This window comes from Zosterops lateralis, assembly GCF_965231275.1.
Source record: "Zosterops lateralis genome assembly, chromosome: 28".
NCBI classification, from domain to species: Eukaryota; Metazoa; Chordata; class Aves; order Passeriformes; family Zosteropidae; genus Zosterops; species Zosterops lateralis.
The window spans coordinates 4,540,687-4,554,033 of NC_139788.1; the positions used below are offsets into that span (position 1 = coordinate 4,540,687).

A 13,347-nucleotide genomic window follows, 5' to 3' on the forward strand; every position below is an offset into this window, starting at 1 on the left:
CTGTCCTGGCTGTCACCATCAGTGTTACCCCAACACTCCCAGCCAGACTCGCTCAGAGCCCTGTGACAAAGGGAGATCTCAACGTGACCAAGACATCGCACGATCCCCTCGGTTCCCTCTTTCCCAACAGGCTTCCAGCTGCGCAAGGTGGAGGAGCAGCGGGAGCAGGAGAAGCGGGACGTGGTGGGCAACGACGTGGCCACCATCCTGTCGCGCCGCATCGCGGTGGAGTACAGCGACTCCGAGGACGACTCCTCCGAGTTCGACGAGGACGAGTGGTCGGATTAGCCGCGCTCCCATCCCCTCCTTCCCTCCTCTCCTGGGTTCGCTTCTTACCAGAATCAGGTGGCCAAACCTCGCACCACATCCCTTTCATCCTGTAACCAAAGATGTGCCAAGGGTTTTCAGACAACCAGCAGCATATCTCCCCTCTCCCTCCCCCTCCAGCTTTGGCAGGACTCTGTGCTCTGCCTTTCCAAAAGGTCTCCTCACAGACACCGAGGATGCGGCGTTGGGATTTAGCTGGAGGGGGTGTAACGGTTGCTTATTTAAAAGAGAGCTAAACCTCCAGATTTTTGATGCCACCAGGCAGAGCACATATAAACCCTCCATCCTGAGGGATTTTTAAAGTAAAGATGGATGATCCTGTTGTGGCCGTGTGGCCTTTTGGATGAAGGACATTTTCAGCTGGTTTTCTCAGTGCAACAGCAGACAGTTGATCTGATGGCTCTTCCTTGCCAGTGAATACTGGTAGTGCTGCAAGAAAATGGGCTTTAAATGTCAGTTCTCTGCTGCATCCCACTGTCAAATAATCAGGTTTTTGGCAATAGTGCACAATTCTTTCCCCCCTGACCCCTGAGTGTTAATTCCAGATCACCCTGTGTGGGGTGCACTTCCCAGCTCCGAGGCTGCTGAGTGCCTTGGGTGCAGTGTAAGGAGGGTCTTTTTTTTTATTTTAGAAGCTGCCTTTACTTTCCTCAAATCTCCTGGACTGCTTTGCCAAGAGGAGACTTGCACAGAGGGATGTAAAACCAGGGCAGGATGCTTGCTCAGCTTCCCACTCTTGGGAAAGCAGAGCTACTGCCCCACTGAGACACATCTGTGGTCAGCTCTGAGCGGTGGCCAGACCTCGCTGGGCTGATTTTCTCCAATTCATGCTGAGATCTTGTTTTAAAATTCCAAATCCAGTGCCTAAGACAGGGAGATGGGGTGGGGAGGGGTTTTCTGAACACCAGGCACTGTGGTGGTCTTTGGCCTGCCAGGGCAGTTTGAGAGGTGCTTTTTTTTGCAGGGTGACCATACTTTTAACACAGGGACTTAAATGCTGGTATTGCCTTTGCTTCTTCTCCCATCCCCCTAGGGAGTGGAGTTTGTGTGCCTAAAAACATTGTGTGTGTGAACTGAGTTGCCCATCAGTTACATCAGACCTAACCTACCCTAATTTTGTTATTATAATTCATTAGTTAATTTTAAGAGAATGGTTTTTTTCTCCTCACTAACCCTGTGAATTAATTCCCAGGCTGCTCACTGTAGATCCAATACTGGCAGGGGAAAGTGGGGAATTTGAACTAGCTGACCTCGGTTTTATCGCTGTTTTATGTTACCTTACATAGAATATGAGCATATCTTGGAAATCTAACCCAGATACCCCTGATGTGTATTTTAATTTGGACATGACTCAGTAAGGGTCATGCAAAAAGCAATTCCAAAGCCTTTTTGAGGTTATGGGTCCAGCTGTTGTGGGATGTGTGTCCCACTAAGACCAACTCTCCCACCTTTTTGCCTTTCCTAAAGTATTTCACCAGCCTGTGCCTGTCTCTCTCCTCTGCCTCGCCTCCTTTAATGATGTTGCTGATACCTGGAACACTGGGCCCTGCCCGAGGCTTGCTGGAAATCCTGCTTGGGAGTTGATTGATGGCTTCAGCTTGTGCCATCGAGTTCTTACTGATTCCTTGTGTGTGTGTGTGTGTGTGTGTGTGTGTGTGTGTATCTTGGCCAGGGCAGAGATGGCCTGGAGGATGGGCTCAGGCGTGCACATCAAGCTGAACCCAGTGAGACCCCAGAGATTCGCTGGATGGCTGCACCAGGGGTTGTGTCTGCAGGCAGGATGCAGGGGGCGTGGGCAGCCAGGCATCCCCATGGGCTGGGCTGCCAGGTTCTGGAAGAGGGAACAAACCCCTGGAGTGCAGGCGAGCCGTGGTGCAGTAGAGAGACTTGGAAATGCAAAGGGATGGTTGCTACAAGCTGGATGAGGGGATGAGAGGGGCACTGCCTCGTTCTGCTGCTCTTTCTGAGAGCATCCTCCTCCAGCCGACAAGTTCCAGAGACAAGTTCCCGGGAAAAACGGGCCCTGAGCTAACCCAGGCTGACAGCAGGATCACACAGGGGAGCAAGGAGCCTACAAATGCCAAACCTGGCTATATTTGAGATTGCCTTAACTAGACTTAGCCCTTGTTGAGAAAAGGGAGTGAGTCTTCCTGTTGCTGAAATACCACAAAGTGCCATATTCCCCGAGCCCCGATGGATGGTGTGTCAGGCAGGGCCGTGCCCGGGGTGCTGGGACACATCCCTCATGCTGCTTATTGCACAAGGATTGCTGCTGTGTGGGCACGGCCTCGGGTGGAGGTGGCTCCTCTGGCCTCCAAGCAGCAGGAGGGACACTGCCTTATTTATCCCTGCAAGCCTGCTGGAAACGCCCTCTGCTCCCAAATCCCTTCCCAGGGCGGGAATCAAAACTGCAGGATCCTAAACAGAAGGGTTGTGGACAGGTAGGGGAGGTTGGTTGGTGGAATGTTCTTTAAATCTCCTTTGATCCCTGCCTTTTTTTTTTTTTTCTCTAAATCTTTGATTGCCAAGCGGGCTTAGCCTGTGTGGGGGGATCCCTGAGAAACAGCTGCTCCAGACAGGGGCCATCTCTGAGTATGGTTGCAAAATCACAGAGCTCTGGGCCACCAAGTGAGCTCAATGTTTTTGAAAGCAGTAGGGGAGGAGGAGAGGTGCCAAAACCAACCTTTGCAAGACAGAGCAGCTGTGCTGGAAGTGCAAGGCTGCCCTGCCACCTCTGCCCTCATGTCGTGGGCTCTTATTCCTTCCTCCCCTCTCGTGGGGTGAACCTCGAGCATTTCCCAAAGGCCAGGGCAGGAGCTGGTGCTCCCCACCAAGGGCAGGAGCAGCCTCCCCTTGCAGCCATTTCACCCATCCTGGGAGCCGCCGGCTCGGGGCTGCAAGTCCGGGCAGGCACTGCCGCCTTCCCTTCCCTTCCCTGGTTAAACATTCTCCCGGTGTCCTCGCCCGCAGTGCTTGGCTGCTGCTCCCGGCAGCCTCGCTCCCCCCCGCCGCCCCCCTTCCCCTCGCTGGGAAAGCCTCGGCCCGGCTCCCCGCGCTCAGCCCGGAGCCGCCGCAGCCGGTGACCTTCACTGCTTCTCCTCTCCTTATCAGAGCCAGAGCACCAGGCCAGAGCCAGGCAAGGGGCTCCCGGAGGTCCCAGATGGCTGAGGAATCGTGCAGAGTGTCATTTCAGGGAAAGGGTAGATTGGATTTTTTTTTTTTTTTTTTTTTTTTTTTTTTTTTTTTTTTTTTTTTTTCAGAACATGAACTTATTTAAACGTGTTTCTTTTGGAAGTCCCTGCCCTGGAGGGACTCTGGGACAGAGCTGCCTGGCAGGGCAGATGCAGCTGCCCCGGGTCAGGTTTCACTGCTGTTGGATTTCGGGGGTGCTTTCTTCTCTTCCTTTTTAAACAAAGCCTTGAAGTGGAAGTGGATCCGATGTTTTTATTACTGTATTAACATTCATTTTAATTCACTTCAGAAACTAACCCATTTTTCTTCCTGATTAGAATGTCATAGAATTAGACAAGCTGTAACCCCTCCTGAAGTGCCTTATTTTCCTACATAATATAAATATATTTATAAGAGTAATTATTCCACTTGTATCTTAGGGGTTTATTGCTGAGCAGGAGATGAGGTGGGAGAGGAGGGACGGGAAGTGCCCTCCATGAGCCCAGCCAGGCTGGGGGTCAGAAGGGCCACGTTTGATGGATACTCTCAGGGTGCAGGGGGTTCCTCACTTCAGACCAAAGGAGTTTCAGCAGTGAAACTCTGCTTAGAAAGAAGAAAATAAGGACGAAAAACCCCAAACTTGTGAGCAAAATACTGTAGATTTGTCAGGTTGTTTTTTAACCCCTGCAAAATAAACACTGATGGCCGGACTCTGCAGGGAGGCAGTGGGTGTGGGGGAGCAGAGCCCGCCCCTGGTCCATGCTTGCACATCCCAGTGCAGACTCCCTGCCTTCTGTATTCCCATGTAATGTCTGTGCTTTTCCCTGTCGGTTGCTGTATAAGCCAGATTTCCTGCTGCTTTGTTTTGTTGTTTTTAATAATCAGCTCAGTAACCCCTGGATGAAGATTCCCAACTGCAAATATTTTGTAATGTACATGTATAAAAAGAATAATAATTTTTTTGATTCTTTTTTAAAACTTTATAAAATCTTTCTATCCATTCAGTGCCTGTGTGTGTTACTGTGGGGAGTGTGAGCCTGGGCCTGGCACAGGGGCTGCAGTGGCTTTGTGTGTGACTTGGAGTCATGGAAAGGTTTGGGCTGGAAGGGACCTTAAAGCTCATCTCATTCCATGGGCAGGGACACCTCCCACTATCCCAGGCTGCTCCAAGCCCTGTCCAGCCTGGTCTTGGACACTCCAGGGATAGGCAGCCACAGCTTCTCTGGGCAAACCTGGCTCATTCCTGGGAGCACGGGAGGTGTGGGGCCACCTGAGCCAGTCGTGCCTGTCCTTTGTGTGCTTAGTGCAGCCACCAGGGTGTCCCTGGGGGAGCCCAGTGTCCGTGGAGGTGCCCAGATGGAGGCTGAGGAAAGCTGGTGCATCCTGAGCTGTCTGGCAAACACCATCAGCATAGGCACCTTTTCCATGCCAAAGTGGGCTGAGGGCTATTAACAGTGGGAATTTGAGGATCACAGCACCAAGGAAGCCCCACCCAGGAGCAGCCTCCAGCCTCCCTCCAGCATTCCCTGCCATAGGAAATGAATCCAGGCTCCATCTTACAGAGCAGAGTCGCTGCAGCTGGGCTGGGAAGGGGCTGCAGCAGCTTTTTGCCTCCATTTCATAGCTCCAGGTCCCTGGTGCAGTGAATGTGCCTGGCAGCGGTGGCTGCTGGCCCTGAGCTCAGGTGCCTTGTCTGGCCTCGCTCCGTGGGGCTCTGTTTTCTTGCTGGTTGGTGAAAAGCAACAATAGGCTCTGTCCCTGCTGCTTCTCGTGCCTGCTTTTACCACAGGCTTTGCTCTGCCAAATTCCCTTGGCTTTAGGAGACACCGGTGCCTCGCTCCGCAGCACTGTGCCTTTCTTGGCTGACAATGGTCCCTGGCTGCAAAACCTCATTAGATTAATTGGCCTTGCCAGCTCCTGAACAAGCAAGGCCTTTAGTCGTGCTGGGGCACAGAGGGCAGGGGAAGGAGGGAGCTCTGGGGCTTCCTCACTCCCTCGAGCTGCATGTCCCAGCTCTTGGCTCCAGCTGGAGCCTGGGAGGAGCAACTGGAGCTCCTGGCTGCCTTTGGATGGGTGCGGCTGTGGCCAGGTGGTGCCTCTGCTGTTCAGGGGCTCAGGACAACACGTAGCCTTGTGCTTTTGGAGCGACAGCCCTTAGAAGTCATCGTCAGAGTTTGGGGGGTATTGATGAGTTCTGTGCTGGTTTAACCCCCTGAACAACAGGGAGATCTTAGTCCCAGATCTGCCTTCCTGGGTAACCCGCAGGGCTCCATGCTTCCACCCACTGCAGAGCCAGGAAGCTCCTGGAGGCTGAGTTTCAGCTCGGTGCAGGGAGGAGAAGCCCAGGAGGGATTGACTGTGTGATGACTGTGTGAGTCCCAGCCCCGTCCATGAGCAGCACTTTGCTGCCACAGCTGGGGCAGTGTCACCTCAGCTCCGCAGCCTTGGCACACCGACCCTGGCCCCGGCCTTTGATCCCTCTCCGTGCCCGTCTGTCTGTTCCACATGACTCGGCACAGGATCACAGCTGGCCGGGCTGCGGCTTCACAGGAGCCCCCGTCTCCAAAGACCTATTTAATTCTCTCCTTCAAGGTGGTGTTAGCAACACCCAGAAGATGCTGCCGGCTGCCTTGGACGAGTGGGCTGCGTGTCCTTTCCACCACTGACGTCAGCTTCTCTCCCTTAATTCCCCCTCTGGGACCGAAGCAAGTGCAGGCGCTGCCAGCTCGGATCAGCGTTAACAGCCTGCTCTCCCAGTGTGTGGCAGCGCTCCGCCGTGCCAATGTCACCCCCGACTCCGCTGCTGTCCCTGGCCAAGCAGCCATGGGTGGTGGGAGAGCACTACCCTCTTCCAGCATCCTGGGAAGGGCCCGGTGCCAGCAGAAAGTCCCCATTCCTCGCACGTAGGTGTGCTGAGATGGCAGCTCAGCCCCTCAGAAATGGCTGACTCCTCTCTCTCGCTCTCTTGCTGCCTGGTGGGTTTTTTCTCTCCTCCTCCCTGCCTTTGCCGTTGCCTACGCGGTTGTGTGGGGAAGGCAATCGGCTCCCGTGCTGCGGATGGCTTTATCTGTAACTCTTCCATCTGCTCACAGCAGCTCACAAATAACCACGGGGTGCCAGAGGAATTATGTTATTTGGAGCTCAAGTTTCTGCAGTCTGGCAGGGCAGCAGCTCTGCGCCGGGCTCAGCCGCTCTGCAAAGGCCAGCGCCGGCATGGCCAGGGCTTAAGGCAGGAGCTGGGGATGTGGCCAGGGCTGAATTATTGGCCCCATCCAGTCAGACAAAGCCCCAGCCCTGAGCCAGCATGGCAGCCTGGTCCTCTGGGAGCTTCCTGTGGAGAGCAGAGGGTCCTGCTGGCCCCAGGTCCCTGCACAGCCGTGGGCTTGTGGCACGAAGCCGCCTTCTGCATCATGTGCGGCAACAGGGATAAAATGGGAGGCTGCTGACCCTCTCTCCTTGAACTTTGCTGTTTCCCACCCTTTAAGACAGACTTCCCTCCCTGGGAAGCACCATCCCAAGCCTCCAGAGCCATGGCTGAGGTGGTGGCCGGGGATGATGCTCAAGGCCGAGCTGTGCCGGGAAATGCCTCCCGCTGCCTCCGGCATTTGGTAAAACACTTACAGCAGGGCCGTGTTTTCTTCATTTCCTGCCTGCTCCCGCTTCCAAGGAAACAAAATCCCCCAAGCCAGGGCTGAGGTTTCTCATTTAAATGTAACCCAGGCCCATAACTGGAGCTGCCAGCCCTTCCCATGGCCCGGTGGTCCCGGGGTGGTGCAGGAGGAGATAGGTCAGGACTCGTGGTCCCATCATGGGCACTCCAGTAAGGCATTGAGAGCAGAGAGCCATCCCTGGGATGGGTGTAGGGAATGTGAGCTCTCAGCTGTGCCCCAGGCAGGGCACTTGGGGTTCAGGATGCCAAGGGGATGTTTTGGGGCTGCAGCAACCTCCTTCCCTCCTCCCATCTGGCAAAACCTCGGTGGTTTTGGCACCAGGGCTGGAGCAGGGGCTCCAGAGTGGGTGGTTTGGGACCAGCCCTGGTTCTGCTGTGGGTGCTGCCAGCTCTCTCACCTGCACGGTGGCCAAGGGCAAGTGCTTGGAGCCAGATCTGGGCTCCTCTGCTGCCAGCAGGACTAGAGCTGCTCACACTGGAGAAGGGAGCAAACCCCAACCCGCCCTCCCTGCCTGCACTGCAGCACGGGCAGGCCTTGGAGGAGAGAGCTGCCTGTGCTTGCAGCATCTGCTGGGAGCCTGGGAAGGGCTGGCCCTGCCAGATGTGCGAGCACAGCTGGAGTGAGGCTGTGCCCATGTCTCTTAGCTCATATTTTAACCCCAAATTTGGGCTGTTGGTCCCCCACTAGTCTCTCCTGCACCTCCCTGGCGTGGGGATGGCTGCTCAGCCCTCTGGCGCTTCTTGGATGGATTTGACTCTTTTTTTATAGCTTCACTTTCTGCATTTTTCTCCACCAAAAAAGGGAGCAGGCTGGGCCCTGCTGTATCTCCCCGCCCGGTGCCGCCTGATCCATCATCCCCCAAAGGCCTGGAGCAGCTGGGAATGTCTCTGGAGTCGCTGGAGTGCTGGGAGAGCAGCCAGCACTGGCAGGGCTGGGGTGATGGTTTCCTCCAGCCCGTGCTGCACCTGAGCTTCCTTCATCCACCCTGAGAGCAGAGACAGGACACAGGTAGGAGCCAGGGGTGCATTCCCACCTGGGAAGGGGACACATGGAGCTGGGCCATGGCCACCGTGGTGGCAGCAGGGGACAGGGCTGTGAGGGTGACATTCTCGGGGTGGTGGTGACAAGGATTCAGTGAGGGCTCAGCTCCCACAGGCTCCCGAATTTCTGGTTCTGGGGAAACGCCTTGGCCTGGGTTGTGATGGCTTTTGATGCCACGTTGTCACTTGGGGTCACCGCAGCCCCTGAGCCCTCTGCACGCCCCTGATCAATCTGGGACCTCATCAGCAAGGGCACAGCCCTGCCAGGAGCTGGGAAGGGGGGCTGCAGCCCTGTGCCCACTCCCAGCACCAGCCGTGGTGGGTGGGAGCATGAGGAGGGGCTTCAGCAGACCTGAACGGTGCTGCCTTTGTGCCGTGCACACCCTGGTGTGTCACCCTGTCCCCAGGGGAAGTGACAGGGACCCCAGGGAGTGGGAGGAACTGGATGGGCTTGCACAGCGTGAAGAAGCTCCCTCTGAAGACATCAGCAGGGAGGCGAGGGAGAGAAAAGCTGTTTCTGCTGCCATGTGATGTTGACATAAGAATCACCAGGTAAAAACTGCCCTTGCATACAGCAGAGCTGGGAATTACGGGATTTTTCACTGCTGGGGGGGAGAGGCTCAGGAATTATCTCCTGAGGGTGGTCAGCTGAGCCCTGGGGTAAAATTAACACCTCTAGCCTCTGCCTTAACCTCGGTGGGGACGAGGGGAGCCCGAAATTGGCCATTCCCAGCGCTGAGCCCAGCCCTGGGAGAGCTGGAGACAATCTGTGGGTCCTCCAGCCCTCCCAGCCCCATCTCCCCTCATCACTTGCTAACACTGGGCTAACAAGGGGCTCCTCGTCAGCGCTCAGCCGAGGGAAATCCTCATTTCCTTTGCAATAAACAGCCCCAGCCCCCGGGGCTGCACCAGCTCCCCGAGCCCGGGGTGGAGCGGCCCCGGCTGTGCCCAGCCCGGGCTCCCGGCGCCTCTGCGGATGCACAAACGACCCTGACGGGGCGGGCAGGGGGCACGGGGGGCTGCAGAGGCGGCTCCGGAGGGGCTGAGCTGCCCTAATTAGCTGTGCCATCATTAACCCCGCCTTCCCTCCACCGGCGGGGAGGGGTGTTGCGGATCCTGTGTGAGCAGTGGCTTTGGGAGCGTGGGGATCCCAGTGTGGGGTGCCGGGCACGGCCCCCCTGTGCCCCCTGTGCCCCCCTGGGCCCCCTGTGCCTGGGGGCGGAGATGGAACACAGACCCCGTTCCGGCTGCAGCCCCTGCAATGGACGCCCAAGGCAGGGATGAGTCCTGGCCGGCCCTGGCCGGGGGGAGTGTCAGATGTCACCGGCAGAGCTGGATGCAGCCCCTGAGCCTGCTGGGGCTCTGAGGATGAGGATGGGCAGGGGCCTCCGTGCTGCTCCCCCCGGGCCAGCTCCTGCTAACAGGATGTGATGGGTGGGGGAAGCGCTGTCACTCGGCATCTCTTACCCGGGAGCAGGGACACGGAGCAGGGGGGTGGCCCTGCTGGGACTCGGGAGCCTCAGCCTTCTCTGCCCCCTCGGGAAACACCAGCCCGCCCCTCCCCAGCATCAAACAGCCGCACCTCATACCACAAATTAATTTATTCCCCTAGCAGGGTTGTAAACAAGAAGGAGCCCCCCCCACCCTGACCCACCGAGAGGGGTCCCTGTTCTGGGGGTTCCCCATCCCGGGGGTTCCCTTCACGGGGGGGCCTTTCACACGCGCCTCCCCAGCCCAGAAATGTGCAAATCCAATCCCAGTGCAAAGAAAGGCTTTGGCAGGGGGAGCCCCGGGTGCCGCCAGGGGGGCGGCAGCACACAGGGGACCCCAGAGCTTGTGGGTTTGGGGGTGCAGAGCCTCCGGCAGCCCCCCTCCCCTCCTGAAGGCAGCGAGCACTAGAGGGCAGCAGGGCCCAGCGCTGGGCGGCGGGAGGGAGGCATGGAAATCAAATTAAATAATAATTCAAATATCAATAAATAAATAAATGGATGGACGGCTGGGAGAAAAGGAGGGGGGAGGGGGCGGGAGGAGGTTGAGTCCCTCCTTCTCTGGAAACGAGTCTCTCCTCCCCTTTCCCAAATGTATAAAATATATTTTGACTATCTGAGGTAAATAACAAAGTTGTAAAAAAAAAAAAAAAAAAAAAACAAGAGGGGGATGAACGTTCCCGGTGTTTCCCCACCCTTAAAAAAATAAAGCATCATAAATAGTTTTAAAGAAAATATGAGGATCACCCCCCTCTCTCTCAGGCATAAATATAGATTATATCATGAATAAAAAATACGCTTTTTTCTCTCTATCCAAAAAAGTGGAAAAATAGAGGAAAAGAAGGGGGTTGTGCCCAAAAAGGATGAGGCTGGGAAGAGCTGCTCGATTCCAAGAGCTCCTGCCATGCGCCTCTGGGAACGGAAAGGGGAAAATCAAAGCAAATCCCCGAGCGCAGCCGGTGAGTGAGAGGTGCGGGAGGGGCGGGGGGACATCACACGTCACTGGGGGAGCGGGAGCGGAAAGGCAGCGCGGAGGAGAAGCACCCGCAGCACACGGCCCACAGCACTTTCTGGATCTCCTGGTTCCTGAAGGCGTAGATGACGGGGTTGAGCATGGAGTTGTAGGTGGCGGGCAGCAGGGTGGCGTAGGTGTAGAGGCCCGGGGAGCTGGAATCCCCCAGCAGCCCGTAGACGGCGAAGGGCAGCCAGCAGGACGCGAAGGTGCCCAGGATGACGGCCAGGGTGGCGATGCCCTTGCGGGTGGTGACATAGTGCGAGCTGGCCAGGAAATGCCTCTGCACGGCGATCTGCTGGGCGTGCCGGCACACGATCCGACAGATCTGCACGTACAGCTGGAGCATCGCCGCGAACACCGCCAGGAAGGACACGGACAGCACCATCAGGTGGTTCTTGGTCAGCGGCTTGACGATGCTGCAGGCGGAGGGCTCCTCCAGGCAGTTCCAGCCCATGACGGGCAGCAGCCCGTAGCAGATGGAGGCTCCCCAGGTGAGGATCAGCATGATGTAAGTCCTGGTGACCGTCCTCTCCGAGTAGTAGGTGAGGGCGTTGTAGAGGGACAGGTAGCGGTCGATGGTGATGGTCAGCAGGCTGCAGACGCTGGCCGTGAAGGAGGTGACCAGCAGCCCCACGGTGAGCAGGCTGACCGCCTCCGACGGGATGAAGTACACAAAGGCGAAGTGCAGGATCAGCCCCAAACCCGCCAGGAGGTCGGCCGTGGCCAAGCTGCCGATCAGGAGGAACATGGGGGCGCGGAAGGCCGGGGTGTAGAAGATGACCACCACCACGATGGCGTTCTCGCAGGAGATGATGGTCCCCGAGATGCAGAGGACGACGTCCCACGGGTTCAAGGCCAGGGGTTGCACCACAGACTCCAGATCCAAGGAGCTGCCGCTGCCGTTCCTGGCTGAGAACCAGCCTTGCTGGCCTTCGCTGGAGTTGGGGGGCCCTTTCTCCATCATGGTGGCAGAGGGTGACCTGCAGGAGCAGCCCCTGGGCTCCCGCTGTCCACGAGCTGCCCCTGTGCTGGGACAGCACTGCCTCCCCCAAAAGTTCTCTTCAGCAGGGTGGGCAGAGCAGTGTCGGCCGAGGGTGGGCTCGCTGTTTGCTCCCAGGGGCTTTTTCTGGATGAGATGGTTTAGTTTAAAATAAATAGGTGAATACAGGGGAAGGAACACACACACACACACACACACACACACACACACACACACACACACACACACACACACCACCCCTGCTCTCGCCTGCCTTGGTTGCTGGGGGTTGGGCACTGCATGATTTTGATGGATAAATCCAGGGGAGAGGGACTGGCAGTGGAAAACACCCTCCCCCGCGAGGAGTTGGGGCCACAGTGAGGGGATCCCATCAGCAGGTAAAGGGGGTGACCCTGCCGCCCCCCGATCAGCCTCCCGGCGGGAGCAGACACCCTCCTGTCCCCACCGTGGCATCCCTCCTCACCTTGGGGCTCTGCCTGTCCCCAGGCGGGCAGCACAGACCCTGGACGGGCCTGGGGGGGGCACGGCCGCCCCTCGCCACCCTCCCCATAGCGCGGCGCTCTGCCCGAGCGGGCCCCCCCCCTCCCCAGCGGTGCCCCCCGGAGCCGGGCACTCACCTGCCGGGACGGCGGGCCCGGGCTGCGCTGGGCTGCCCGGCTGGGGCCCCGCTGCCATGGGCGCCGCCGAGTTATAGAGCCCGAGCGGGGCCGGGGGGGTCCGGGGGTTCGGGGGTGACTCACGGCCCCCCCCGGCCCGCTCGCCCCGCTGTGACGTCAATGGCGCGCCGGAGCCAATCAGCGCGCGGGCGGGCAGCGCGGGAGCGCGCGCGCCGCATAGTAATCGCGGCTCATTCATAAAAACAGCCCCCCCCACCCCCCCCCCCCAGCCCGCGCCCCCCGGAGCGCCCCCGCCACCCCCGGAGCCCCCCGGAGCCCCCCGGAGCCCCCCGGGCCGCGGTCATCGGTCACCGGCTGCGGGGGAGCGGGGCTGGCCCGGCCCCTCGCCCCGCAGTGCGGACACCGGGGGGCTCCGCTCCGGAGGGGGCGGCCCGCAGCTTGGGGGGACGCGGGGTGGTCGAGGATGGGTCCCCTCCCGCCCCCCGCACGGCCGGGGCCGCGCAGCCCCCTCCCCTTTCCTGCCGGGGCCCCGCGGGCCGGCTTTCCCACCCCGGGGTGAATAATTGATGGGCAGGAGGAGCGGGAATGCCCGGCCGGGGAGCTGCGGGAAGGGCTGGGGGAGCCCTCCCCCCGAGAGGAGGAAGGAGAATCTGCGCTCCTCGGGACTCTCCCCGCGCCGGTTCCTCGAAGCTCGGCGGTCTGTCCCCGCAGAGAGGGAGCCCGGAGAGCCCGGGCCGGGCGGCGGCTCCGCGGGGACCCCGCGGGGGGCGGGACCCCCCGGTTATCCCGGGCTCGGCTGCGGCCGCCCCCGCGGGGCCCGGGCAGGGACCGGGCTGGGGGGCTCGGTTCGGTTCGGTTCGGTTCGGTTCGGTTCGGTTCGGTTCGGTTCGGTTCGGTTCGGCCCGGCTGGAGCTGTTCGCGGTGCTGAAGGGCAGGACCGGCCCGGGGGGAGCGGGCGGGGAGCGCGGGGTGTGCTGGGCACGGGCCTGAGGAGCGCACACGGGCCGTGCAGATGTGTA

General features: G+C 58.8%; 2 protein-coding genes across 4 annotated transcripts in view; one reads left to right on the forward strand and one right to left on the reverse strand.

Moving 5' to 3' along the window:
* The window catches only part of WASF2 (WASP family member 2), a gene marked incomplete at its 3' end in the record, with an annotated part of 32,313 nt that extends 27,815 nt beyond the window's left edge, over window positions 1-4,498 (forward strand). For all 3 annotated transcript variants that reach the window (XM_083879699.1, XM_083879698.1, XM_083879700.1), the window contains exon 9: window positions 131-4,498. In XM_083879699.1, coding sequence (XP_083735825.1) covers window positions 131-288 — 158 coding nt within the window. The remainder of the gene's footprint in view (window positions 1-130) is intronic.
* Window positions 4,499-10,688: 6,190 nt separating this feature from the next.
* On the reverse strand, window positions 10,689-11,675 carry GPR3 (G protein-coupled receptor 3; the record flags this gene model as incomplete). Its single annotated transcript, XM_083879380.1, has 1 exon — window positions 10,689-11,675. The coding sequence occupies one exon, from the start codon at window positions 11,673-11,675 to the stop codon at window positions 10,689-10,691; it is 987 nt and encodes a 328-aa protein (XP_083735506.1).
* Between the last annotated feature and the right edge of the window lie 1,672 nt (window positions 11,676-13,347).